Below are 27,784 nucleotides of genomic sequence, written 5' to 3'. Positions count from 1 at the left end.
TGTTAAGTGAGGATTTGTTGATGTGACAGGGCATGTGTTAGGAGATGTCATCATCTGTTAGAAGTTTATGAGGTACATTCTTATTCCCTGTGAACAGTGTATATTCTTTATTCCATTCCATTCCAATTATTCTTGCTGATTTAATGTTGATTAAGCTGGAGTTTTGCCTACCTCTGCACATTCATATTTAAGTAATTTCTCCAGGTCAATCTAGAGGGCAAGAATGCCCAGATAAATTCTGTGATTCAAGGTACAACTGGTTAAAAAAAAAAAATTAAAGTCCCTTGTGACCTTAGAAAGGGAGGAACATGATTTCCAAGTGCAAAAATCAAAACAAATCCACATTTGATGGCCACATTTGGACACTTTTTCTAGCATTGCCAATGACAGAAGGTTTTGGGGGAGGCCACATTAACTTTCTACACTTCTCTGGAAGGGGTTCATGAGCTTTTTATTGCTCACTCTCTGCTTATCCAGTCATTAAAAAGAAAAAACTTTATCACCATTAGCACCATTATGACATTCCTAAATTCACTCATAAATTTGCTTTTGTCTGCCGATACTAAAAGTGTATCTCTCATGACCTCTATTGGTACTTAAATGTTTCCACTTTTTCCACAGTTCAGTTTTGTTGTCTTTTCAGGGCAGTGACCCATTAAAAATCTATTCTTACAATATATTTTTCTCATTTTCTTGTTTATTTTTAAGGCTTCATGCCTAAAAATTCCTGCCACAATAAATCTACCTGAGAGTCTCTTTCTCTATTTGTTTTTTGAGATTTTATAAAAAAGAGTTTGGTGTATTTGTATTATTTTTCCATTAAATTAAATATTTTTTAGCATCTTGTGCTGAAACCTGACCTTTCAAGAGAACATTAAATAGTTATCTTCCACTAATGGATACTGAGCTTTGGGGGCTTTATTCCAGTCACTCTCCTCTTGGCCGAAACATTTAACTCTTGTTACTCCCAAGGTATTTTTACCTTGTCTCTCAGGAGTCATTCCAGTGGATGGACCAGTCTAGTACAGAAGTCCACAGACAGACAGTCTGGCTCCAGTTTAGTGCCTTCCTACTAACATAACTAAAGTAATTTGCATTTTGGTGCTACAGAAGTGCTGTAGCTGGTCTTGACTCTTTTGCACGCTGATGGTATCTGGCTAAAATCATGCCTCTGAGGGCCAAAGAGTTGTGCTTCTTTATGCTGCAAATTATCTGGGGAAAAATTCCAGAGTTGTTATTTTTTTTTTCTTTATGATTGTTTCCTCTTTTGTGTATGCTTGTGCAGAGTAGCACAAAATACCATTTTGGCAGAAGTTCAGTCTGCCTTTTATTCAGCTTCTCAATTTGCTGTGCTCAAATCTGTCTCAGCTGTACATGTTTCTTGCTTTCTTTTCAACACTCAGTTCTTTGTGCCACTTGAGTCAATCTGCAACTTCTGCTTCAAGTTGAAAGACAGTAAAATGTTGATTGGGATGTTTCTCCATATTGTGCAAACATTATAAAACCACAAGACCCTGGCAAATCCACTTTGTCTGTCTATTTTTGAATGTGAAGGAATGAACTTAACATGGCAAGAGCTGGAACATGATGTTTAATTCTTGTTAAACAGTTGTAATGCAAGTTTTGGCCAATTTATTCAAGGAAGAATTGTTCATGTCTTGAGAATTTAATTCCAATGACTCTTCTTAGCAGAAATTGTTATGGAGAGATCCCAAACTGATTTCATGCTAAGCTGAAATTAATTATTGCTTTATTTTATTTTACTTATAGTAGCTAGCAATATCCTACATGAGCCTTTGTCAAAACATGAACATAGGAAATCACATTTTAACAGTAATGAAGTCAGGCATAGTTAGTTACAAAAATGCTACTAATGAGAAAGTCATAAAAGCTTTGTCACATTTATGTCTTTTAACTGTACTTGGCAAGGCAGGAAATTGTGATACACAGTTGGTAGTTTCTGTAAAAATAAATTGGATTATAATGGAATATGTTATAGCAAATTTCCGCATTTAAGTCTGCTTCTACCCAGGAAGGGGAAAAGAGGCTGAGAAACAAAAGTCTGAGATTCCAGTCTTGGAAGCACTCCACTGAATAACTTAACTCACATAAATAATAATGAGTTACCACCTGTGCATAAAGTTATGCACATGCCTTAGAGTTTGTAGGATTAATGTTAGGAAGTGTAGTGCAAATACTCCTTATTATATTGTATCTAGGAAGAAAAAATGGTAATTTACTGTGCACAGAAAAAAAATGCCAGAGAAACAAGAGGGAAACACATGTTTATATGTGATGACATTTTGATAAAAACGTTATGGCTTGATGAGCAATCTCATGAGTCCAGAGTATTTTGGTGATTTGTGTTCTAAATTCTTACATGCGTTTTTTACAAATATGTTAATGTGTGTTCCTTAATTATCCCTTGGAAAACTGACCTTTGCACTTGCTGCTGCCTTCAGTCACGTGACCTTCAGATCTGGGGAACATGACTGCAGAGGCTGGAGGGGTTGAAGTTATTTTGCTGAGCACTGCATTTGCTTTTGACTTCTGAAAGGTAGTCTAGACCAGGCCAAGGGTCAGTATAAAAATATTTTCTTTCACTGACGAAGAATAGGGTCTAACTTTGGATCATTACAATTTCTTGCACACTCTTTTCCCCTTCAAGTCAGGCTTTTTCAGGAGCAAGGGTCAAAATATGTCTCTGTTTCAAATTTTACTATTATCTTTTAAGTGCTTGAGGGCAGAAGCCATCTTTTTTTCTGTTGTTGCCAAGCCCTGGAGTACCAAATGTCTGATCCTGGTTGGGAAGCCTTTGATCCTAATACTAACAAATGATCATTTGAGGTTTTGTGTGATTTTCTTGCCAGATGCTGGTAAACTTTTAGACTTGTAATCTCAAGGTATTTAATGAGGAATTTCTGAAAACTTGCTAGTGTCAATCAGAGTTTAAATGGTGAAATACAGATATTTTTTTTCTTAATGAGAAGAGTTTCACATTGATTTTAAAAGTCCATTGCAGTACATTAAGCATAAAAAAATTAACTGAACCCCATAAACTCAGGCAGATTATTAAGACAATGATAAAACTAGTACCAGGCATCAGCTAAGCATCAGGAACTGTCTGTGGGCATTCTTACTCTAAAACAAAAGTAAGGTAATGCAAATTAAAAATTAAATTAATTCTTTCACATTTACTGTACACTAAATACTCTCAGACAGTGTTGCTGCAGATCAGTAGATTTGTGGTATCTTGCTGAGGCAGAGTGATTTAATAGTGTGAAAGCTGACCTGTGAACAGATGCAACATTCTGAATGAATCTCGTTCAGGGACAGGAATCCAGTGTTTCATCAGAAATGATGGGAAGATCTGTAGCAAACAAAACAACTTACATATGCTTTCCCATTCCTGCGGACCACCTGAAGGGTTGTGCCATAGTTTGTAGACACGGTGAAGAGCACTGAGAAGAACACTTATAGGCACTTTGTTGAACAAATACCTGCAATAAAATCATAAAGGAGAGCCTGGAAATTCATCAGTGAGTGCCTGCATGGAAGAAGGGAAAATATTAAGATGGATAAGGACCAAGCACAGGGTTTGAGGATGCCTACTGGAGCAGCAGAAAGTTGGGGAAAAAAGTTATACAAGCCTAAGCATAGGCAAAGCAGTGATGATTTATTTATCCAAGGTTTGGGAAAGTGAGCGTAGGTTCAGACTACCTTTATATTTTTATAAAGCAGAGACATTAGACATTTAAAAGACTTCTTATATCACACCTTCCTATCACAGTGTGAGGTAATTGCTTACAAAATGATAATTTTGTAGAGATGGCTACCTTTCCTAGTCCAGTTTAACATGACTTTGGTGAGGACTTTCTGTCCCCGAAAGTTGGGGAAAAAAGCCAAGAGATCATAGGAACTGTGCAGTGGACCTGGTGTCCCATGCAGTAATTCCTACTTCTGCTGCTGACTCAAGTGCATTGGGTCAGAAAAATAAGTTACTACTCCATAACTCAAGCTTTTTCCTGCCCTCAGATTGTCAGACAAGATACTTATATATTTCTATAAAAGACTCAGGGATTAAAAATGTTGTGTATTCTTATTATAATAAATATTGGCTTTCGTATGTATATATATATATATATATATATATATATATATATATATCTCTTCTGTGAGAAGTTCCTCCCCTGTTTACATCCTTCTTTATGCAGATTTACATATGGCCACCAAGTTTTCCTCTGTCAGTTTAGCCAGGTAACAAATGCCTTGACTTTCAAAAAACTTGATGTTTCAACACCCCCAGATCCCCAGATGTTCTCACACAGGTTTAGAAGTCTCTTTTTGCAGGGATATATTAAAATAGCTCAATAGTGAAAGGATTTTAGAGAAATTTCTGGAAGTGTTAATTTTTCAAAACACTTTGAATACAATAGTTTTAAAAGTAATTCTGATATAACTGAAAGATACTTGAGTAGCTAATCTTTCTTTCTGTTTTTTTTAAGGATCCACCAATGGCAGTGACCCTTGGACTGCGAATGGAAGAAATGATTTTTAATCTCGCTGACACACATTTATTTTTTAACGATTTGGAGGTAAGAATCAAAGGAACAGAAACATCATTACGCCTGGGATTTTTTACACAGTGATTTTGCTGTTCATATAGTGTTTGTTGTGTGTGACATTTTATGCCTATCTAGGCATGGGGTTTGTCATATTCTAATCAGAGAGAGGGTAGTCAAGTGGCAGTGACTTCCCGTGGCACCAGAGTCCTTCTGTGAAGCTGGGTGAAAGAGGGAATCTGCAAACTACCCTTTCTTCTCTTTGTCCTATGGCCGTCTTTTAGTTTTCCATGGACTTGTAGCTGTCTGCAGTAATTTCCAGGAGGGGGACACGTGTGCCTCCCATGCTTTCTCTTGAAGTTCTCTACATTCACTTTCAGTGGGTGCCATCATCTGACCACACGAGACTGTGTTCTCCTCTTCACGTACCTGAGTAGTCTTTTGGCCACCAAGCCCTTTTTCTTGCTCAAAGGTAGAATATTCTTCATTTACCTCAAAGACTGCAGCATCAGGGAACTGTGACTATGATAGATGTACTTGTCAGTGATATCTCTTCCCCAGGTAACCAGGTGACCACATGCTTTGTCACGTTGTACTCAGGCTGTAAAATTTGGCATCCTGTCAGAAAAGGGAGAGACCTCTTCCTAGGGAGTGACCGCTGTGGACCAATCACCTGTCAGAAGCACCCAGATGGAAGAAGGAAGGTCAGCTGGGCTCCACAGACTCTTCAGTTCACTCTGGGAGTCCAGATTTGTTAATATGGAAAGTGACAGTCTTACAATGATGTGTGTCAAGAGACAGGGGGTGAAAAAGAATTAATTGAATTTTCATACCTTCCCCTGGTCTAAATCAGTTGTTTTCTAACTCAGACTGGATCCCAGAATTCCCTCCTTGGACAGATATTTTGCCACTAATGGCAGTTGGAAGACCTTGAGGTTTCATTTAAAATGCCAGAGAAAGGTCTCTGATAAGTGAGTAGAAAAAAATTAGGATAAGTGAGATTTTTCCATTCAGTGGGACATGGATTTTTCTAGTGTGCACTTACTTTGTTCCTCTGCCAACTGCAAGCAATAAGAAGAGCAGAAAGTACTAGACTGGGGTTGTCTTTGTTGTACCAGGTAGACCTCATTTATTCTTGGCTTTTAAGTCAAGAAACTGGGATCTACTTCACACTGCACATGAGCTGCACATCCTCCTTCCAGCAGCAGAAATGTAAATTAAAGCCCTGGACACGTGTTTGCCAGTCAGTGCTTCATTGCAGTCCAAGGGAGTCATCACTTGACAATGCAGGTGCAGTTGGTGAATGTTCTCTTTCTGGTGCCCCATGCAGAGAATAGATTCCAAAACAATTTTTTAAAGCTTCACTTAAATTGCTTTTTAGCCGACCTGTGCCCCTGCGTGTTCAGATTTCATGTGGCACCCAATTAATTTTGAGCTCATTCCATGGCATAGACCCAGAGTTCTTCAAGCTTGTGCTGAGTTCAAGTGGAAGAGTTCAGCAAAATGGAGCTTTGCTCTCTTTCCATGCCATTTTATTCTTGCTTATGGCCACTGAAGCTTCATTCCTTTCTCTTGTTATTTATTTTCTTTGTAGATCTTGGGTTCAGCTGTCATAGGTAGATCAACACATTCTGTCTATTCTTGTTAGGGTGGTTTTAATATCCTGTCCAAAAATTTGTGCTCCAGCTCATTCCAAGCTTGAACAATATCCAGTTTTCAGTTTTAGATAAATCAAAAAATACTACTTGGGGACTCTCTTGGAGAATCTCAGAACTCAATCAACTTGATTAGCTTAAAACCAGTTTCTGTATGCAGTTAAGTGTTTTCTAGCCCAGAATTTGTCTTTGTTTCAAAATCAAAATTTCAAATTTCTTGTTCTGAAATGAGCTGTGTGTACACATTCTGGCATATGCGAGAAGAGGAACAATTTTCTGTCTTCTTAGCAAATAAGATATAATTGCATGCCATGTTGTGCCAAAGTACATAGACCCATGCTTTAATATGCAGATGAATAAATCTGTCTGTTTAAATATATTTGCAGAGTGCATGGCCATTACTGAATATTACATCATAGTGCATCTGTGTGATGATTTTGTAATGAATTCTGAGAAATCGCCAGTTCTGACTTGTGGTCTCTCATGTCTCCCCCTCTCTCCGTCTCTCTTTTCTCTGCCTTCTTCTCTCCATCCTCCCCCAGGAGAGTGGAGGTGAGTGCTGAGCTGCTGGTGGCCATGGCCATCAACACATAAGACCTTCAGTTCTTACTGAAGGAAATGAGATAGGCCCTTACTTACTGAACAGATTAGTTTTCCTTTCATGATCTGACTTTTTCAATGCTAAGCCATCAGGTCCCATTCCTTCTGTTTTGCTTTCATCTTCATCCCACAATAAACCTTGCGACTCTGGACATGACAACTGCAATATACTAAAGAATCTCTATTCCTGTAATACTGACTCCAGTCACCACCTCCTCTAAGCCCCCTTTTTTCCCTGTCTTTCTTGGTTGCAAACACTGCATACCAAGGTCTAGTAATAATAACCAAGTTACTGAAAGCTTTCATATACAAAAATAAAGTTTTCCTTCCTCTATGCAAATCTCTCTCACTACAATGACTGCTGATGCAGAAATTCCGATGTGCTGAGACATTCCCTGCTGACCCAGTAACCCATGTTCTAATCAGCCAAGCTGCATTTTTATTCCAGCCTAGGCTGATCTCCAGCTATTTCATTCTCAGTGTATAAATTTTAGTCAGCTTGAAAAGTATCACATGGGAGGGCAGTTGGTGTTTTGCCATGAAAATAGGAGTCTGGTGCTCTTGAAAGTTCATGTGCCTAAACAATACTTAGAGATGGAACTCAGTTCTATAATAATATCCAGACTAATGCATATTATTCTCAACCAGGTAAGTAATAAATTGAAGTTTTTCTCCCTATCTCAGTATTAATTTTAAGTCAGCTTTTAGAACTGTTGGTAGGGCATTTTATACATGCAAAAAAACCCCTCAGTTTCTACAAATTGCAAGCAGGAATTTGGATGTGAATCTTCCAACTCCATCATCCTCCTCCATTCCCAGAATGATGAAAAAAAAAAAAAAAAAGAGTATTTCTTTCAAATAAACTGAATTACATTTCCATTTGTATGATAATCCTACCATATTTTAAGTAAGATTTTGTCATAATTGTTGTCTATTCGAAATGGAAATGGGAAATAAAAAATAGGATTTAGATAAGTCTCAGAATTTGGGAGACAGGTCAAACTAGTTTTAACAGAGACTAAAGGAAATACACAAAAAGGGGTGTTCTGTATAGCCTGAGAAAGCATAGTGCTGAATATCCCCTCTGTAATAACATTTCTGTGTTCAGTCTGTTGAGCCAGTGTTTTTACTGGATAATGAAATTACTATTGATTCCAGGAGGATAATTTTTATGGATGATTTGTTGATTCTGTACTCTCAAATTTTCATGCTCTAAAAATTGCTGCTGAGAATTGACTGCACTTAGATATAATTTAAATCAGTATTGCTTCAAGCAAAAGCCAGTTATTGTACCTAGATTCCATTCCTGTACTCTCAGTAATAGGAAATCTATTATCTCTTTCTTAGTTTTGACTTTGCAGTGACTGTGCCACTGTGACTTGAGTGGAGCAAATACTGTAGCTCATGTGAAAAGTATTGAACCTTAATATTCAAAGTGTCAGAAGGCTTGCTTACTTGCTTTTCTTCTTCCCTGCAATGGCTTGGTCTCTTTAACAAGCAAACTCAGATCTAGTGTTGTGCCACCAGTTCCCTCTTCCTTTTGGGAAAAGAATTTACTCAGACCATCTGCTTTTTCTTTTTTCACACCATATAAGTGAATTTGTAAAATCTAAACATCTTAGTTGAAGTAGATCAGTAAATGAGAAAAGAAAGTAAAATGCAGCAAGCTTTCATGGGCATAAGTTTGTTGTTTGTCAGCAAATGTGTATGGCCAGTATGATGAGGAGGTGAGCTAGAGCTCCGAGAGGAGAAGAGAAAGGGGAAAAGGAGGAGGCTGGAGAGTGTTGTTGGGTTTGATCCTCTTCTGAGACGAGAAACTTAACAACCTTCTTGCAGGGACAAGGAGCAGGTAATCAGAAAATTGCAAGTTCCCCTCAACTCCTGTTCCTGGAGACAATGAAAAATCGTGAGATTAAAAAATAAAAGTAAACAGCTGAGCCTTTGCCACCCACTCATATTTAATTTAATAATGAAATTACCAGCGGAACAGTTACCTGGAATTTTCAAGGCTGTAACAATGTAGCTGAAAGGCTTAACAAAACCCAAACACAGCAGACACTTCTTATCCATCAGGGCTTCTGTGTTCCCTGAATTTAATTAGTACACCTTCAAATCCACAAGACTGATTTTTAAAATTATCTTATGCTTTGACTAGTTCCTGGGAAATCTGTGAAGGTGATTAGGAAGCCAGATATTGCTCAGATATTGCAAAATACAGAGTTAAAATTTGTCCCAGTGGGGCTTTTTGTCCAATTTTTTTAGTTCCTGTCCTACACTGGGTCAAGTATAGTTGCATTTTTTTCCTAGACCATAAATAATAAATAGGGATAAAGAAGTTAATCTTTTCTTTCAGCTGCCACTTCCACTTTTCTCTCTCTTCATCTGCTATTTATCCTGAAAGCATCTTATTTAAAATATTATACAGCTCAAGATAATCTCTTTAGACAGAACCAAAAAAATTTTATTTCTCCAGTGGGGAAAAAAATGTTTCATTTCTCTCTTTGAATGCAGCTCTTTCATGGCTGTCTTAATGGATTAAGCCGGATGAGCAAAGTTTGGCCACTTGTTCTTTTAGTCTTGACACAAAATTCTAAATTATGATTGCTTATATGGTGCAATGAAATTACGTATTTGAAAATGAAATTAAATGTATTTTTTAAATACAAAAATGCTAATTTATTTTTAAAAAACTTAATGTAGGTAAAAGTCTCTTAGGTTTTCATTCAGTGCAAAGCAAAGCAAACAGAAAGAAGAAATAGTAATATTCCCACTCTAGGAACTTGTGGCATATGCATTTGGAAATCATTCCTCAGTTCAGATTTATCCATTACCTGGACAGCTTAGCACTGGTACATGACTGAGATCAGAAACTTAGAACTGTGTACTCTCCTGCATGTCACAGAGAGTCTGAATTAAGTGCTGCTTGTCAGCAACTTTATTTGAAGTGACTCAGATGGCTCTTTATTTGAGGCACAGAACTGTGCATTTTGACAGCTCAGCTTCATTTTGTCTTACTGATGAGATTGTATTACCTGAAAACATTACTTAGGGAGTAATTTTTAAATACATCCTTGAACATTTTTGTAAATTATATTAGGATTATGTTAACAGCTATTTTAAAAACCAAAAAATTACTTGCATTCAGGAAAGTAAACTCTCCAGACACTGAATTTCAGGTGTGTCTTTGGGTTAAGATGTTTATTCTAGCAACTACAGAAGACAGTAATACGGTGCCTGGTCATAATTACTGTTACATGGTGGCTTGAGTTAGATTTATTTCTGCTTCTTCTACCTTTTCCTATCCTTTTGCCATAACCTCTGTGCTGAAAAGGGTATTTGATCCAGTTATAAAACCAGCTTGGAGAGGAGTTCAGTCTTCCCGTATACCTCAGTTCCCTGCAGTTACTTCCATCCCTTCCGAAAGTAGAAAATAATGAAATTCTCCAGGACTGCTTCTCTGATTTTCCAGCCTAAGGCATTTGGATAAATCAAGAAAATAATCTGATAAGCATCCAAACTTCTGGACACTTTACAGAGATTACATGCCTGTGAAGGTTCATCATCATTATTTTCCAGGAGTGGGGAAATAAGGTTTAGGTGATTTTGGAACATCAGTATGATAGATACACTAAAGATGAGACTTGTTAGACTTGGCTTTTTTCAATTAAAAGAATTTTAGTTTAAAATCACACTAAAATTACATATCACTTTTCTAAAGGCCTATTTCAATTAATAATTCATGCAGTGTAGAAGGAGTAGAAGGTTGTATTCTTTTAAAGAAATTGGTGGCAATAGGAAGCTGTAAGTGTACATACGCTGCCATCTTCTGGTGCACTTAGTGGCCTGCACCGATCATTTCTTCAACTTCTGCGCTAAGCATATGGAGAGCACACTTTTACAAGATAATATATAATTTGATTTCATTTTTTTTCAACAGGAGTGTGATCAAGTTCATATAGATGATGTGTCTTCTGATGATAATGGACAAGACCTAAGGTAAGATAGAGTATTTGTTGTTTTGTTGTGTTTTTTTTTCTTCAAAGATTAAATAAATTGAGCATTTACAGGAATACATTGTATTTATTTTTACTGTATTTTGGGTGTTTGCAGTACCTACAGTTTTGCAACTGATGGCTTCCATGCAGCTGCAAGTAGTGCAAACCTTTGTCTGCCAACAGGTGTAAGAGGAGGGGTTGACTGGATGAGGAAGCTGGCTTTCCGTTACAGAAGAGTAAAAGAGTTGTATAATACTTACAAGAACAACATAGGAGGTGAGTTTAATTGTCAAAACTAATTCAGAATCCTGATCAGGTTCAACTGCATGGCAATGAACTCTCACTGAGGGAATGTGCCTCAGAAGGCACAGAATGAATGGAAAGTGATGTGACTGGACCTTGAGGTACTGAAAGCTGCCAACTGTCATGGCAGAGCCAGCACTGTGTTGTTGTGCAGGACAACCAGAGGTGGGGAAAAAGATCAGGCTTCTCTTTAGCTTCTCCAGAGCCTCTGTTTCTCCTTCAGACCCAGTTTGGCTACACCTGCGTTGTTGATATTTTAAGCCACTTATTCTTCCTCAAATATGCTGTTATTCCAGGAAAGAGGTTGTGTAGCTTCCACAGCACAAACTGATTGTGGCTGGCCTATTTCATCCTACATTTTCATTATCTGATTGGTAACAACACACTGTCTGCTAAATTCCCTGCTGGGTACCTGCTGGTCTGTTTTCACCAGTGGATGCAAGGAAACCCCAGTACTGCCATACCACCAGCCCCTTCTGTTGACTCTGTAGCTTACACAGTTAAATGTATTAGCAAGAAATCCACATTTGTTTGGGCTGAGAGCTTTCCTGTTCCTATTTTCAGTTACGGACTTGCTCATGTCCATGCCAGCAGGCTTGTAGGAAATCAAGCAGCAGAACTGAAAGGATCTGTTTTGGAGGGGCCTGTGTGACTTGAGGAGGCAGCCAGCCCTCTTCTGAGGTGGGAAATATGTCAACTGACTCCCTCAAGAAGAGCCTGGGAGAACAGGGAATACTTCCAAGTCTCCAAGCATTGCTGCAGCCACAGTTGAGGATAAGATGAGGCTAACCCAACCAGGAAGGAGTCCAAGTGAACACTCTCCCATTCTATAGCAGGGCCTTTTTCAGCTCATCTGAAATGTATTTCAGAGGAACCTGAACTTCAAATTAGAGATGACCTTCAGCAGAACCAGACAGTTTCATGTTGTTTTAGCACTTTTGCAGTCTCTCAGAAATGGGAAACAATACAACTAATACAGACAGTGAATAAGTTGTTACCTTAATATTTTTCTAAATTATTTAAGTCTGGAATATATCTTTTCACTTTTAGTATTTCAGTCTTTAATTGCCACAGGAAGAAGCAAAAGGACCAAAGGGATAGTACATGGTTGGCTTTCACTTGACCTGCCTTGCCTTTTATTGATATCATGAATGGATTTTTTTATATATCAATAATACTTGAAACAGTATTATCCAAAAGTTTATTGGGTTTTCTTACATCTCCTAATACATTTAAGATTCTAAAGCTGTTGTGTTTCATAAAACCTTTAATATTAGCAAGAACTGAAGTCCAAGAGCACAGAACAGGGAAATAAGCAAAGAACAATCATTGCAGATTGCAGACGTAGGGTGCCTTGTATTACAGTTTTTATTCTTTCTCACAAATCCAGCTTATGAAATACTTTCCATCCTAGTTGGTATCCATCCCCTACTTCTTAGCTGTTTTAGGAAACATTTTATTACATATGCATCTGTTTATTTAAAAATAGCTGTTAAAAGGCAATAGAAGGCTAGAACAAACTATGTCTTTTTAGGTTGCTTCATTTCAGATTTTTTAAGATAGTCGTCACCAATTCTTGGGAACATGGGGTTTGAAAGAGAAGAGGGATACTAAAGATCATGAAACCTGCTTTCCTCCTCTCCCAGGACCAAATCTAAAGTTAAATTAGCTGGTTCCAAAGATCTCATGTCTCAACACTCAGCAGGCTGGGTAATTTTAAAAATCTGACCATTCATAACCTCTTCTTTTGTGAGTGTCTTGGCCTGTGATCCCAATGGCATGCATCTGATCTCCTTGTCAGTGCCTCTGATAATGGAAGAGTTAAGATGTGTGTGAGGAGTTGGTTTAAAAAAATGTATTTCTGAAAGGTATGCTTTGAAATATAGTAAAGTAGCCTGAATAAACAAACAAACAAAAAAACCCAGATTATATCTTATTATTATCTGCAATACACTGTGATACTGCTCGATATAGTGGAGTGCAAACAAAAAAAGAACACTATATTGAGATTTGGGGACAGTAGATTTTGACTTTGACATTTTTTCAAGTTCTTGTGGAATTTAAAATACGATGATAATAAAATCTGTACATTCCAGCTAATACAGAATTTAATTTGTGGTTGTTTTTTTTTTCTCTTTTCTTGCTTTTTTACATAAAAGGACTCCTGGGTCCTGCTAAAAGAGATGCATGGTTGCAATTAAGAGCAGAGATTGAAGCTCTAACAGACTCCTGGCTAACAAATGCACTTAAATCATTATCAATTATCAGCACAAGGTACGTATTTCAATTTACTGTAAAAAAAGTTTCTAATTTTGGATTTGTAATGGCTATACCTGATAGTATGAATTGTCTTCTAAAATGTGATAAATGTTCCCATGTACATTTAAAGTGTGTTGTAGAATTCTGACCCAGCCTTTATTTTATTATCTTCTGGGCAGCATCCTCTGAACATCTGATCTCTCTGTTCTGTTCTTCAGTGTTTCTGCCTATTCATAGTGCTACCTAGATACTGTATGGATCCCAGAACACAAAAACATTTTCCTTCTGTCCTTCCAGACAAATCAGTATGCTTAAGCATATGTGTAATTTTTCATAAGAGCAAAAATCTGTTTTAACTTAATTAAAAGTTTGGGTTCCCAGTAATAAGACATAAAATGTATTGTTCCTTTGAAATGATAAAACTGTGAACACCGCTGCTGATTAGTCAGACAAGTAATGTGTATCCCATCAGAAATCCTAAAAAATTCTGGTTTAAAACCATAAAAAAGAACCATGCTAAGCCTTCTTGCCTTCTGAATGTGTCTGATAAAAGACTGAGAATCAAGTGGAAAGAATAAACTTGGAAAGATGTGAAAAACTTATTTTAAATGGAAAAACTTTTGCAATACATTTATATCTTAATTGTTTATTTAACAGTGTCTTAAGCACCTCAAGAGAAAACAACAACAACAACAAAACAACAGTAAAAAATTTGTGCAAGCCATTGTGTTTATCTCTGCATTTCTTTCCAAATTGCTAGTCTTCAGAAAGACATTTGGTAATAATGGCCAGTCGAGCATTGGTGGACGAGTCTACAAAACTCTGACCAGTTACTCAGTTCTGTTAAACAACAGTCTTTTATCTTGTCTTCAAAAAACTGTGCAGCTATAAATCCCCAGAAGCTACCCATGAGGCAGCGAAACGCTGCCTGGATGTTACTGACAGGAAATTAAGATACATTAGGGCAGAAATAGAAGCCTGAGGTCTTGCTTGGAATTTGGGGAAGAACCAGAAGGAAAAATCACAACTATTTGCTCTCAGCTCCATGTTCACACGCTCATGTTCAGTCTGTCAGTGCCTATATCAGCCTGGCACTGGGTTTTCTGTTGTGTAACTGTTGGCACAACTTCTCCGTGCAGTTGTCATCCTCACCATTCACTGCTAGCTTATTAACATGGTTATTTTTATGTCATTGTGCAGAAATGTGCATTCACTGTTTATTTCCCCTCAAGACAACAGTAAAAAATGAAGTTTTTGCATTCTTCTACCTCTTAAATTTGGCTGGTAGCTATGGCTGATTAATTGCCAGCATGAAAATGAAAATGATGCTTTCAAAGCATTTGAATGCCTGTTTTTGGAGGTGGTTGGTGACCTTCAATGCCTGTGTTTTAGTGGACCCATCTTCAAGGACCTGTTTTTTCATACACCAGTGTGCAATATTTCCTACAAATCAGGCCTCCATACTTTTTTAAAGGATTCTGCCTAAAGTTTTATGTACATTTTTCTGGAAGTCATGGTGCTGAGCAGCACTGCTGTGTGAGTGAAAGTAAACGTTGAGAAATTCTGAGTTTGTTCTCCACAGCTGGTTTACCTCATCAGCATCTGTGTAATGGTTTTAAACTATTTCTTTCATTTTAGGAGTAACTGTGTAAACGTGTTGGTAACAACAACCCAGCTTATCCCAGCACTTGCGAAAGTTCTACTCTACAGCTTAGGAGGAGCTTTTCCTATTGAAAATATTTACAGTGCAACCAAAATAGGTAAGAGAATTATTCTTTAATCCATTCTGACTACACTGTATTACCAATATATTTTGCCAGTAATACATGGATTCCAAGCCATTTCTCTGACAGTAACAGTGACAGTTTTAAGATTTAGGCATTGCACATGTTCAGATGTGTTCATCTTGATAAATTCCAAATTCACCTTATTTTCAATGATTCCTGAAGGAATTAAGGTCCCCATAATGATTTAAAGCCTCAGAAACTCCTAAGTATGGTGCAGAAAACAAAAAATGTGCAGAAAAGAATGAAGAAAAATGCTTTATTAATATCAGTCTAGGCAGAACTTCTGTTAAAATAGACTTGGCTCTGCCCCTCAGCTCTGTGTAAGCCAGGCCACTGCTTCACCAGCTTTTGCTGGAATTGCAGTACATCAGCGATGGTGATGACAAGCTGTGTTGAGGGACAATGCCTATTCTGTTAACTGTGTTACTACAGTTTGGAAATCTATGGGTTTTGGAAATGGCATCCAAAATTTTCTTATAACCCAAGAAAAGTTATGATTGCTGTGAAATGTGACACAGCCTACAATGACTGGCCATTTTGGCAGATTTCATGATTTACCAATTATTATTTCAGGGATGCTTTATTTCTGTACCTATGACAACTTATATAGCACAGAACATGATACTTCATTGACAGAAAGCATTACAACACACTTCCTAAATTATTTTCACAAGTTAAAAGAAAAATGCATATTCTAACAGTGTCAGGAAAAGCTATACCAGCCATCCTTTAATTAGCTGTAGCTGTCTTCTAGACAGAAGAACCTCAAATACTTCAGAAACTTAAGACAAGGCACAAAGTATCCAAATACCTCAATATTTGGTACTGAGCAACCTCTGGAATGAATGTCATCTGTCATACAGACTGTACATGTTGGATTCAGTCACTGAGATTGCACTTGGACCAAAGGAAGGAGCATTAAGAAATAGTGTTGACAGCACAGAAGAGGGGTGGTGAAGTGAAGCACAGTCTCTGGAGGCACTGTTGAAGTAGTTCTGAACCAGGAATTCCTTCTGGGAACAGTGTGGCTGGTCTTACACCCCTGTTGGGAGCACAGCAAACTCTGGGGTACAAAATCTCTCTCTAATTTTCGTCTCCATGATCTCTGCTGAGCACAGGACTATCACTGCAGATGTTGCTTGCACACACCACAATCTGGTCCACGGTCCATAAACATACATAATGCTTTTCTTAATCATAAACCCTTTTTTGTGGACCAGCTGAAAAAAAAAAGGAAGAAGAGAGCGGAGATCTAGGAATCTCACCCACAGGTCCTGAGGGAGCTGGCGGACGAAATTGCTAAGCTTCTGTCCATCATATTTGAGAGGTCATGGCAGTCTGGTGAGGTTCCTGCTGATTGGAAAAAAGGGAACATAGCCCCTGTTTTTAAAAAGGGAGGAAAGGAAGACCCAGGGAACTACAGGCTGGTCAGTCTTACCTCTGTGCCTGGCCAGATCATGGAGCAGATCCTCCTGGAAAACCAGCTAAGGCACATGGAAAATAAGGAGCTGATTGGTGACAGCCAACATGGCTTCACTAAGGGCAAATTATGCCTGACCAATCTGGTGGCCTTCTACAACAAGGCTACAGAGATGGTGGATGGTGGCAGAGCAGCTGACGTCACCTACCTGGATTTTGCAAGGCATTTGACGCTGTCCCACATGACATCCTGGTCTCCAAACTGACAAGGCATGGATTTGACAGATGGACCACTCAGTGGATAAGATATTGGCTGGATGGCTGCACCCAGAGAGTTGTGGTCAATGGCTCAGTGTCTGAGTGAAGGCAGGTGACGAGTGGTGTCCCTCAGGGGTCAGTATTGGGACCAGTGCTGTTTAACATCTTTGTTGGAGACATGGACAGTGAGATTGAGTGTATCCTCAGCAAATCTGCTGGTGTGGTTGACACCCTAGAGGGAAGGGAGGCCATCCAGAGGGACTTTGACAGGTTGCAGAGGTGGGCCAAGCCGACCTCATGAAGTTCAACAAGGCCAAGTGCAAGGTCCTTCAGCTGGGTCAGCACAACGCCAGGCACAAATACAGGCTGGGGGAAGAATGACTGGGAAGCAGTCCTGAGGAGAAGGACTTGTGGGTGGTAGTTGGTGAGTAGCTTGACATGAGCTGCCAGTGTGTGCTGGAGCCCAGAGAGCCAAATACATCCTGGGCTGCATCAAAAGAAGTGTGGCCACCAGGGCCAGGGAGGTGATTCTGCCCCTCTGCTCTGCTCTGGTGAGACCCCAGCTGGAGTACTGTGTACAGCTCTGGTGCCCTCAGCACAAGAAAGATATAGACCTGTTGGAGAGGGTCCAGAGAAGGGCCACCAAGATGATCAAAGGCCTGGAGCACCTCTGCTGTGAACACAGGCTAAGAAAACTGGGGCTGTTCAGCCTGGAGAAGAGAAGGGTCCAGGGAGACCTTATAGTAGCCTTCCAGTACCTGAAGAGGGCCTACAGGAAAGCTGGGGAGGGGCTTTTCTTCAGAGAAGATAGTGATAGGACATGGGGTAATGGTTTTAAACTGTGAGAGGGGAGATTTAGGTTAGGTGTTTGGAAGAAATTCTTCACTATCAGGGTGGTGAGGAACTGGAATGGATTGCCCAGGGAGGTTGTTGATGCGCCATCCCTGGAGGCTTTTAAGGCCAGATTGGATGAGGTTTTGTGCAACCTGGTCTAGTAGTAAGGTTTCCTGCTCATGGCAGGGGGGTTAGAACTCGATAATCTTTAAGGTCCCTTCCAACCTTAATGATTCTATGATTATATGATTCTATAAAAAGACTAAAAACCTTGAGTAGAGATAGACCTATGTCACAAACAAGGTAAAAAGCTGCTGCAGAGAGGAAAGAAATCATGTTTCTCTACGCTGATGGCAGGTATGACAGTAGGCAATGATTTCTTTGCAATAGGGCACATGTCGGTCACATGTCAAAGAGAAACATAACGTAGAGGGCTCATTAAATATGGTGCTCACCTATGGAAACATTGAAATCATCATATTAGGATAGTTTTAAGATTGACAGCACAAGCAATTCTTGGTAAAACTGAACCTGCAGTACAATGAAGATCAAGTATATTACTTTGCCTTGTCCCTTTCAATCCTGATTATTGTTGGTACTGGCTTAGCTTGCTTGCTTCCACATTTTTCCAAAAGAGCTGAATGATTCATGGAAGTTCTCCCGGGAACCTGCTGTCTAATTTTATTTTGCTTATCTGTTGTTCTTTGAACACTTCTTACACTGCCATATCATTGCAGATACACTAGAATTGAAATTTCTGCTTTCCTTGAAAAAAACATTACTACAACAAGAGGAAAATATTTCAATTCTGTTATTGATTCACTGACCTATTCCCTTTGCAGCACTGCCGATTCCTTTGTCTTAGTCGCTTTCCTGTAGCTCTTAAGAAAGCCACTTAGTTTTACCTGGAATAGCACAGTGTCACTAAGGAAATTAATTGCTTCTGATCAGTTTTGGCTCTAAATCCCAAGGCTGGGAACTTTTTAAAATAGTAATGAGAAAGTCTTACCACTGAAATAAACCTTTTTAGGGCTTCACCATCACTCACTTGATAGCTTGAATAAGTAGTGCATTGTTTTTCAGGCAAAGAAAGCTGTTTTGAGCGTATAGTGTCCAGATTTGGCACTAACATAACTTATGTTGTGATTGGAGATGGCCGAGATGAGGAACATGCAGCTAATCAGGTAACTTCACTCTGAACTCTTATCTCATTTATCTTCCAGGAAAAGAAAGTTGCTTTGAACGAATAATGCAAAGGTTTGGCAGAAAAGTAGTATATGTTGTAATTGGGGATGGTGTAGAAGAAGAACAGGCAGCAAAAAAGGTAACCTGTCTCCTGAAATGTTGGTGTGATACATAGCTACTAATGGAAGCCTTTCTGTTTGCATTTCTGTCAGTGTGGTGCAGTGACAGAATGACAAATAATTTCAGTACACAGATGCAAGGCAAAAAGAGCATGATGAGAGCAAAACTTAGAGTAAAATGAACCATTTGGATTCTAGCATTTGGTTCGCTTCTGCTGGAAAAGGAAAACAAAATCATTTTAAAAAATTAAAATAAATTAAAAACTGTTGCAGCAAGAATGTCTGACTAGCTTCAACAAACTAAAGATAAACAGAAGAGAGAGAAATATGGTAGTTGGGTGGGGGTTTTCTTTGAATAGGGAAATCAGGGAGTTTTCAACAGATGTGTTACAAAGAATGTGGAAAAATATCTAAAGGATTGTGCCATGATTTTGCTAACATAGATGAAGATCTGTAGCTCACTGGAGCAAATACAAAGAACATATAATTTGCTTCAAGAAAGATGCATCTGCACAAGGACAAAGAACATAACAGAGAGATTATGCACCAAATCTGTGTTTCTAAAAATGAAATGTGTATTTAGAAGTATTCCATTTTCTCTTTATAATAATTCAAGTCTAAATTTCACCAGGTAAGTTTTCAATGTTCAGAAACAGAGAAAATTAGTCATTTGCACCATACTTCCCAGTATAACCTTGGAAGTGTGCAGAAACAGACAATGTGTGCCTCACAACATCTGCACAGGACAATTGATGTAAATATCATTGTGCTAGGAGTAGCAAAATGAAGTGCCCTTTTGGTGTTGTAGCTAGGATGGAAACAAAATTAAAATAACCAAAATGCTCATTCCAAATGGTTCCTTAATATAGGTTCAGTACTGGTGATGGGTTTTCTATAGTTTGTGCTAAACCAAGGTGGTTGGATTGTGTCCTTTCCAGTTTGGCATGCTTTTTTCTTAACGTTGGCTATATTGCATGGATAAAGAATTCAGAGAGATGGATGAATACAGAACATTACAAATAGATCTGAACACACCATGGAAGCATGTTGTTGTTTTTTTTTTCTATCCTGATGAATTGCTGAAGGAGAATAGTGCATATACCTGCACCTCTCACAGACACTCCTGCTTTCTGCAACACAAATTATTTTTTTTAAAACCAGAAATGCACAATTTTCTTATCCATAGAGATTTCTTTTTTTCCCATTTGTATGGAGGAAAATGTCATACAACTCTGTTTCAAAGTGTTCTGTGTGAAGTCTTTTTAAATGAAAGTCTTACCACCCTTTAAATGACCAATCAGTGTTTTTCAAAGTCTAACAAGGAGACCAGAAAGGGATTTCCTGTTAATGCTCCTTTGTGCGGGTTCGCATGCTAACAATAAGCAAATAGCCCTTCCTAAATAACAAGCTCTTTCCAAAGAAACTACTGAGGAAGACTATCTCATTATTTGAACTGAAGTTGAACTATTAAGCTCAGATCTATTTTGGTCTGATTTTTGTCAGTACTTTACTAGCAAAAATCAATCCAGAAACACAGTTGTGTAGAGGACGTGATGGAAATCTGACTAGTCTCTTGTGTCACCGTGTTCATCTTTCCTGACCTTTTCCCCCCTCTAACAAACACAGCACAACATGCCTTTCTGGAGGATATCCAGTCATTCGGACCTCTTGGCTCTCCATCAAGCACTGGAACTAGAGTATTTGTAACTGTGTTCTAAAGTTGGCGATCCTTTTTTTTTATTTTATATATATATATTTCAAGTACACTGAATTTTTATGTGTGATTCGATGCCTCTGGCTTTACACATATGAATTGTCTTAAGAAGGGAAGAAATATTTGGAATTAAAAATTCCAAATGGAAGAATTCAGATTGCTGAATGGAGTTAAATCATTAGTGCTACGTAAGGAAGCTCTATGGTCTTATATATGCAACGTTTTTAAATGAATTCAAACTGTGGAGGTTGCTGGTACACACCAAGTGAGCCCTGACAGGAGTGAACAAAGGACTTGGAACTGGCAAAGCACCAATACGCGTTTTCCAGCCGACAAGGTGGTGTTCAACAACATTCCTCAAAATGGGATATATTCTCAGCACTGAGGTTTGAACCCGACTTTAGCCTACCTAACCCAGAAAATCTGAATTGGAATGCACTCAGACTGTATAATGACAATCCTGTCTAGATCTGTAATTTGTGTAAATTATTGATGAAAATAATTTACTGTGACTTTATTAGCAGCTGATTTTGGAAGTGGATGCAATTTTTCTTTCTTTTTGGGGGGCAGGGGAGGGAGAGGGTTATATAATATTGTGTCTTTTATAAGTTTGGCAAACAGAATGTGCATAATGATGTGTTGTGCCTTAAAGAGAAGACTGTGTTCGTGTGTTATAATGTAATTTTGGTTAAAAACTATGTAGATAAAAAAAAACAACAAAAAAACAAACCTTTGTGATAATTTTTGACATGACCAAATTTGAAATTCAAAGAAATCTAAGAGAAGGGCTGCACCAAAGCATTTAAGTATTTGTTGCAGTAAGAAAAAAATAATAAAGGAAAGCTTGTGTTTTTATTTGGATTCTGAATGATTCCATTGATGGTTTGAGGAAAATTAAGGGAGGCTGATACTGGGGACCTCTCCTGGAAAGCTAAAAAAAAAAAAAGGGTTTAACACCTTCAGCATCATTTCTTGATTCTCCAACAAGAGAACTAAGAGCCATATTCATGAACTACTTAGTCCCCTGAAAGCCATACAGTGAGTGCATCTGCTGTGTATAAAAAAACAAATTCCTGCCCAAAAGACAAAGTGAGCAGGTGGTGTTACTGGAAGGTGAAACTGTGGAGTTAAGCCCAGGTGGGGAATAAAGGTCATTAGGAATGAAAAATTACTGAAGAATCTCTTACTCATCTGATGCACAAATGATGCTACATTTAGCAAATTCAGGATCAACACAAGCTGCTGAAATTGCTGGCATGATGACATTGCCCCTTTCAGGAGCACAGTCCACTCTGGTAAACAGAACAGTCTTTTGGTAGCTCTTCCATTCTGTTCCACATGTATGTGTCTTCTGGTTTGGGTCAACATGATTTTCCTTACCCATTTTTTATTTCAGAGCAATATTGCACAGGAGCAACCCTAATCAGAATTTTCAATAGCACGTCAGGCATCTGAGGAGAGGATAAGGAGGGATTTTTTTAAAGAAATATTAAGAAACACATTAACTTAATTTTCATCATTTTTATTCAAAATTACAGTCCATACAATTATAATTGCCTTGCAAGTTTTGAACATGCTACCCTTCACCTTTGGAAAAAGAACAAGGTCCATATTGCACACAGGGTCTTGTGCTCCACGTGCAGCTCGAGTACTTTGGAACGACAGCAAGTGGTTAATTTCTCATGGCAGAAGATGCCATGAGATGCCAGAAGATTTTTAACACTGTACATGGAAACACCGGAGGTTGCCAGTGCTGTGATGGCATGAAGAGGTGTGTGCAAGAGAAATTGTTAAGTGTAAGTTCCAGGATGCCAACACAAGCACTGAGATCTTCCTTCTCTGTGCTGTGGAGTCACCATATGTCTAGTTACCACATAGTAACTTCGTTGATTTAAACTTTGTAGGCTATATGACAGTTGATATGTGAAAGCCTGGAGTCACTAAAAGTCCGAGGCAGAATTCCTCCATGAATTCATTAAAATGGGATTTCTTTGCTGTGTTGGAATTGGATACACAAGTCACCACTCAACAAACTAATGGTAACTTGTTACCCCTGAGCAGTGTAAAGCCACCACGCAAAACTTGCCTCATATGAAATCATTACACACTAGCTATTTGGGTGATAGATTTGCATGTCCAAAAAGTAAAAATTATGCATATCTTCTTTTTATTTACAGTACCTGTCTAGTCAAATTTGGCCTGCAAGTACATTTTTCATTACAAGCTGTAGTACCAGCTTTTTTGTATTTTTTTCCGTTGGGAAAAATGTGTTTCTACTGAAATAGGAAAACAGCTCAAACAAAGCCCTTCTCAAGTTCCAGCATCATAACACTGCATGAGAATCTCACGTAACAACCTTTATTTAAAAAAAAATGTTATTATGAACTAGCTTTTTTTTTTCTGAAAAGTCATAATGTTATTTAAATGCATGAAGCTATATTATTTCTCAAGTTATTTGTTCAGTTTTTCAGTGTTCTCTTCCTAATCAGGTGTAAGAACAAGCAATAGCCCAGCAACAACTGGACTTATAGAAGGTTTGCAGTACCTTTACTGGGGTTGTGCTTAGCTCTCTGTGGCAGGTATGGCTCAGTTAATATACTGGACTTCGAGAAAGGCAAAAGAAGGGAAGTTTTACAGAACATGACACAGTTCTGATTCTAACTTGGATTCTTTATGCTACCATATCAGAAGTTAATTATCAAAATAAATAATCTAGAAAAATGTACATCCAAAGAAATTCAAGGATCTAACTCAAAAGCCTTCTCAATACTGAAATTCTAAAATAAATGTGCAGAGCACAAATAAGTCTCTTGCTAAGCAAAAATTATTGTGTATCTTTAAATAAAAGTGTGTAGTGCCTGCCTGCCTTGTAGAGAGAAATTACTCTGATACATTTCCCTGCATGAACCATACAGAGGAGAAAATAACCAAAGCATAGACACAGTCATGCTGGACTGTTCTGGATGGGCCTAAGCAGATTAAACTGAAGGCTGGTCATTTTGACACTGAGTGCATTTTAATTCAACTCCATACAAATCAGAAACTACCTTCCCTTCTGCCTCTCTTAAACAATCAAGATGGAGCACAATGGAATGTTTGCAAGAACTTTAGGCAAATGACATATAGAATAGAAAAGAATGCCTTTTGCTGACACTCTAGCAGTTTTCAGTCAGTAGAGAACTTGAATGTTGATTAGGCATTTGAATAGTCAGTTTGCAGAATGCAAATACAGTGTGATCACAGCCACAAGGTAGCATCTTAAATAGATAGAACTCTGCAGTTCAGTACATCATGAAAAAGTAAAAATGATTCTTCTTTCTTGATGCCTATGGAGACTGTGCACAAAGACATAGGTGGCAACCAGCTCCCAGAGCTTTCATTAGAATCCAGTGTGAGCAGCAGTGTTCGCACCTAAAGCAGCTGTGGAGCGTGTTCCAGTGTAAGCACTGACAATGGAGATGTGGCCAAATCAAAATCCTGTATGCAAGCACGCTTCATCTTGGGGCAGATGAAATCCTGCAGCCAACTGGAATTGCAGAGTTTATGGAGAACATGGAATTGCCCACAACAGGAAGACTAGACTTCAGCTATGAGGTTGTACCCAGATCCAGGGTTTTGGTTCAAAAGTCATCTCTACTTTACTGGTTTGATGCCAGGCATATGCTCTGTAATGAATATGGTATTTAGCATCTCTGAAGAAGAGCTGAAGTGACATGAATCAAAGTCCCAGCAATAGCAGCATTTTGGAGATATAATTGAAGCCAAGGGTGTCTGTCATGTATCAGCAGATTGTAGTTTATTAGGGCCTACATAATTTAAGAAAATGTAAATTAAAATTAAAAGCTTGTAAAGTTATGTACATCTTTACTATTTCTCAATAAATACACTTGGAAGTGTCATTTTCTGCACTATACCATGTTGTAAAATGTTTGGTTTGTGGTTGAAATGCTCTGCACGCAGTATCTCTTATGGGAACTGAGCACAACCTTGGACTTTATTTATGTCCGTGATGCCTTGTGTTCCATGCCTGGAGCAATCCTGTGCCCATGGGATCTGGTAGAGGCTGGCTCACTGCCCACCATCTGCCAGGTGGAACCACTAGCAGATGCAGCCTGAACGGCAACTAACACCTTTGTTCTGGTGTCCTTGGGACAAAATGCAGAATACACCAATGTGATGGTCTAGACACAGTGTATTCCCTTAAATTCCCTACCAATTAACTGACTAATGTTAATAGCCTTCCTATGGACTTGAGTTGTTCAAGTGACAGACTAGGCTACTGAAGGGAGGCAGCCGTTCCAATCAAAACTCAGCCTCATGAAACTTTGGGTTTGGGAGCAGGGCTTCATGTCTTAATGAGGTACTGACCTTTGTTTGAGGGAAGCATTACCCCCACAGTCTGCTTGCACAGGCTTTAAGACAAAAGTGGGACCACAGGACCATAAGCACACTAAGACATTATGACTTAAAACATTATGATTTTGGGAACAACTCAGCAAGTGTCAGAGCCTTGGTAACCACAGCACTTCAACCACAAGAGTCAGCTTGTAAACAGCAGATTTTATTTTTTTTCCCAGGAGTTAGATTAAGGCATGTCTGTAACAAAGATAACTGTTCTTTATGTACATTTGCCTTCTATCCCAATTTTAGGAATGAAAAGGAAGATTCAACAAAAATAGAAGGGGCAAAATACCAAGGTGGCCCATCTAGTGAGCCAACAGATCCATAGTATACAGTAGTTTTAAAATTGTGTCTCCCAGAGGGGTTTACATGTGACTCTAGAGGAGAAACCATTCAATATTATTTCAGGAGATTGAGTGAAAAGGTAGTCAGAAAACGGTTTTCCTCCCCATTAAAACTTTGGTAAATTTCAGAACATTTCCCTTTTCACACAAGGTTACAAATGAGAGGTTTTTTTGGTTTTTTTTTTTACTGAAAAGCTTTTATCTGGGTTATAGCACAGCATTAGCTTCATATCTCATTGCTGAGAAGACCAATGCTCTAAATGGCTGTCAATATGTGCTGCACAGGGCAACTCACAGTGTGGAACTAAAATTAAAACATTATACTGAGAGGGTGGAGAAATAACTCTCCTGCATTTGGGTGCAAAATACCTCTTACTCATTATCTGTTACCTGCAGAGAGTATCAAATGAAAGCCAAGCAGAACTTCAGAATGAAGTTACTTGTTACGTGTCTTTTCCATTGTTTGCCAATGGGTTATTATCTCTAGGGAATGCACATTTAGGATTGACTTGTTTGATCCATTTTCTTTTTTCCAAACAAATAATGGATTCAAAAACAACTTGCAAGTGTTTATAAATTTGGGGGGATTGTTTCAGTTTCCAAAAGCCCAGGCAGTAGGAGGAATGCTGAGAAAGTCAAAACATCTCACTAGTTTGTTTTTGCATGTTAGTTTCCCTACCGATTTCAAGGCTTGTTTTTCCAAGAACTGAATCTGTGACTTGAAACCACTAACAAAAAATGAAGAAGTTTTTTGGTTTGATTTGTTGGTTTGTTTTGTTTTCTGGTTGGGAAGAAAAGGAATAAAGGGAGAAAGTTTCACAAATTGATTTTTAAGTGGACAAGCAAAGAAAATCCTTTGTTGCACAAAGCGCCATTTCTCAAATTTGCTGGATCAATTAGTCATCAAACATCCATCTAAATATGGATTATTTTGAAATTCACATATGCATTTCAGTAAACATGAAGCAAGAGAGCAGAGAAGCATGAAGGACAGGATTTAAATTGACTATATCATATCAAGGAGTCAGGCGGAGAATGGAGGTGAATTTGATTTGTTTTTTCTGCTGTACGTTCAGTATCTGGGAGAATGAAGTGCTGCAGAGGAGCAACAAATAGAAAGTGATTCATCTTTCCTAGGCTACTATACAACCTGCTGTGGCCTTCACCAGGAAACACATTTTTTCAACATAAAAAACAAAACAAAACTGGAGCTATTCGGAAAATATTATAAACTGTTGACTCATTGAAACCAAAATGTGTTTGGGGACTGCACACACCAACGTCAATGAATGGAACATTTCTAGTCATGTTTAGAGAAAGAGTGAATCAGAAACCACCAGTTCAGCCAGAAAAAAAGTCTGAGCCATTGCAGGAGTCCAGTGACCATGGCTCTCAGCTGGCATATTAGGCCCCTGGTCTTCACTTTCAGTTTGTCTGGGTTAGGATGTTGGTTTCTAGGTTTCTGACTCAAATAGGTCTCAATTTGGTCCATATAGTGAAAATGAATGTTTCTGAAATCAGAAATTAATTAATTAATTGATTGATTGATTGATTGATTGATTGATAAAAACAGGAGACTGAAAGATAAGGGAAGAAGAAATTAAAATAAATAATCTCCCTCCTTACCCAGCTCTAAAACCACCGTGTCCATGGTGAAGGGTTCTGGAAAAAGAAATCTTCTCAGAAACGATACAGCAACTGAGAAGCTGTTGTCAATTGATTAATTGGGTGAAGGGGGGTAGACAAGACATGGGAAAAGACCAGCAACCAGAAAGGGAATTTTCCCTGGGGAGTGTGTGGGGATCTCTCTTGTTTTACAACACAGCCTCATTTGTGTTCTTTGTGCTCTGAAATCCTACCCCGTACAGCTACGCTCTCCAACTGTCCCACCAGCTCTGGTCTGTGGATTTTTGCAGGCTGATCTTCTTGCTTCCTTGTTTCTCTCTGGTTTTACACCTTTCTGTTATTGCAGCTGCAGCCCTTTGCTGTCTGTGAATTTAGTGGGATCCCAAATAGCTTTTCAAATGTAACAGCTCCTTGCAGCTTTTGCAGGAAAGAGGGTTAGTGTAAGGAGATTGTGTCTAGTGTCCCACCCAACTGCTCACTCACTCCTCCCCTCAGTGGGATGAGGGAACAGTAAGGAGAAACCTTGCAGATGGAGAGGAAGACAGGGAGATTGCTTAGCAATTACAGAAAACAGACTCCCTCTGGAGAAAATTAATTTAGTGCTGATTAAAATAAATATTTAATCATTGCATTGTGTAGTGGGAAACAAAAAGGCAAATATTAAACCAGTACCTTTTCTTCCCTCCTTTCCTACACCCAGCTTCACTCCCAAACTCCTCTGCA

The 27,784-nt window shown here is 38.5% G+C and overlaps 1 protein-coding gene across 11 annotated transcripts in view; it reads left to right on the top strand.

Annotated features, from left to right (window-relative positions):
• Positions 1 to 21,545, top strand: part of EYA4 (EYA transcriptional coactivator and phosphatase 4) — a 153,281-nt gene extending 131,736 nt beyond the window's left edge. For all 11 annotated transcript variants that reach the window (XM_051614659.1, XM_051614658.1, XM_051614655.1 and 8 more), the window contains 7 exons: positions 4,506 to 4,595; positions 10,755 to 10,813; positions 10,928 to 11,088; positions 13,275 to 13,389; positions 15,013 to 15,134; positions 18,896 to 18,996; positions 20,603 to 21,545. In XM_051614659.1, coding sequence (XP_051470619.1) covers positions 4,506 to 4,595; positions 10,755 to 10,813; positions 10,928 to 11,088; positions 13,275 to 13,389; positions 15,013 to 15,134; positions 18,896 to 18,996; positions 20,603 to 20,683 — 729 coding nt within the window. In that variant the 3' untranslated portion in view covers positions 20,684 to 21,545. The remainder of the gene's footprint in view (positions 1 to 4,505; positions 4,596 to 10,754; positions 10,814 to 10,927; positions 11,089 to 13,274; positions 13,390 to 15,012; positions 15,135 to 18,895; positions 18,997 to 20,602) is intronic.
• The last annotated feature ends 6,239 nt before the right edge of the window (positions 21,546 to 27,784 follow it).

This window comes from Apus apus, chromosome 3 (genome assembly GCF_020740795.1).
Source record: "Apus apus isolate bApuApu2 chromosome 3, bApuApu2.pri.cur, whole genome shotgun sequence".
Taxonomy (NCBI): domain Eukaryota; kingdom Metazoa; phylum Chordata; class Aves; order Apodiformes; family Apodidae; genus Apus; species Apus apus.
Note: the sequence above shows the minus strand (reverse complement) of the source record. Positions and strands in the feature narration are given on the sequence as shown.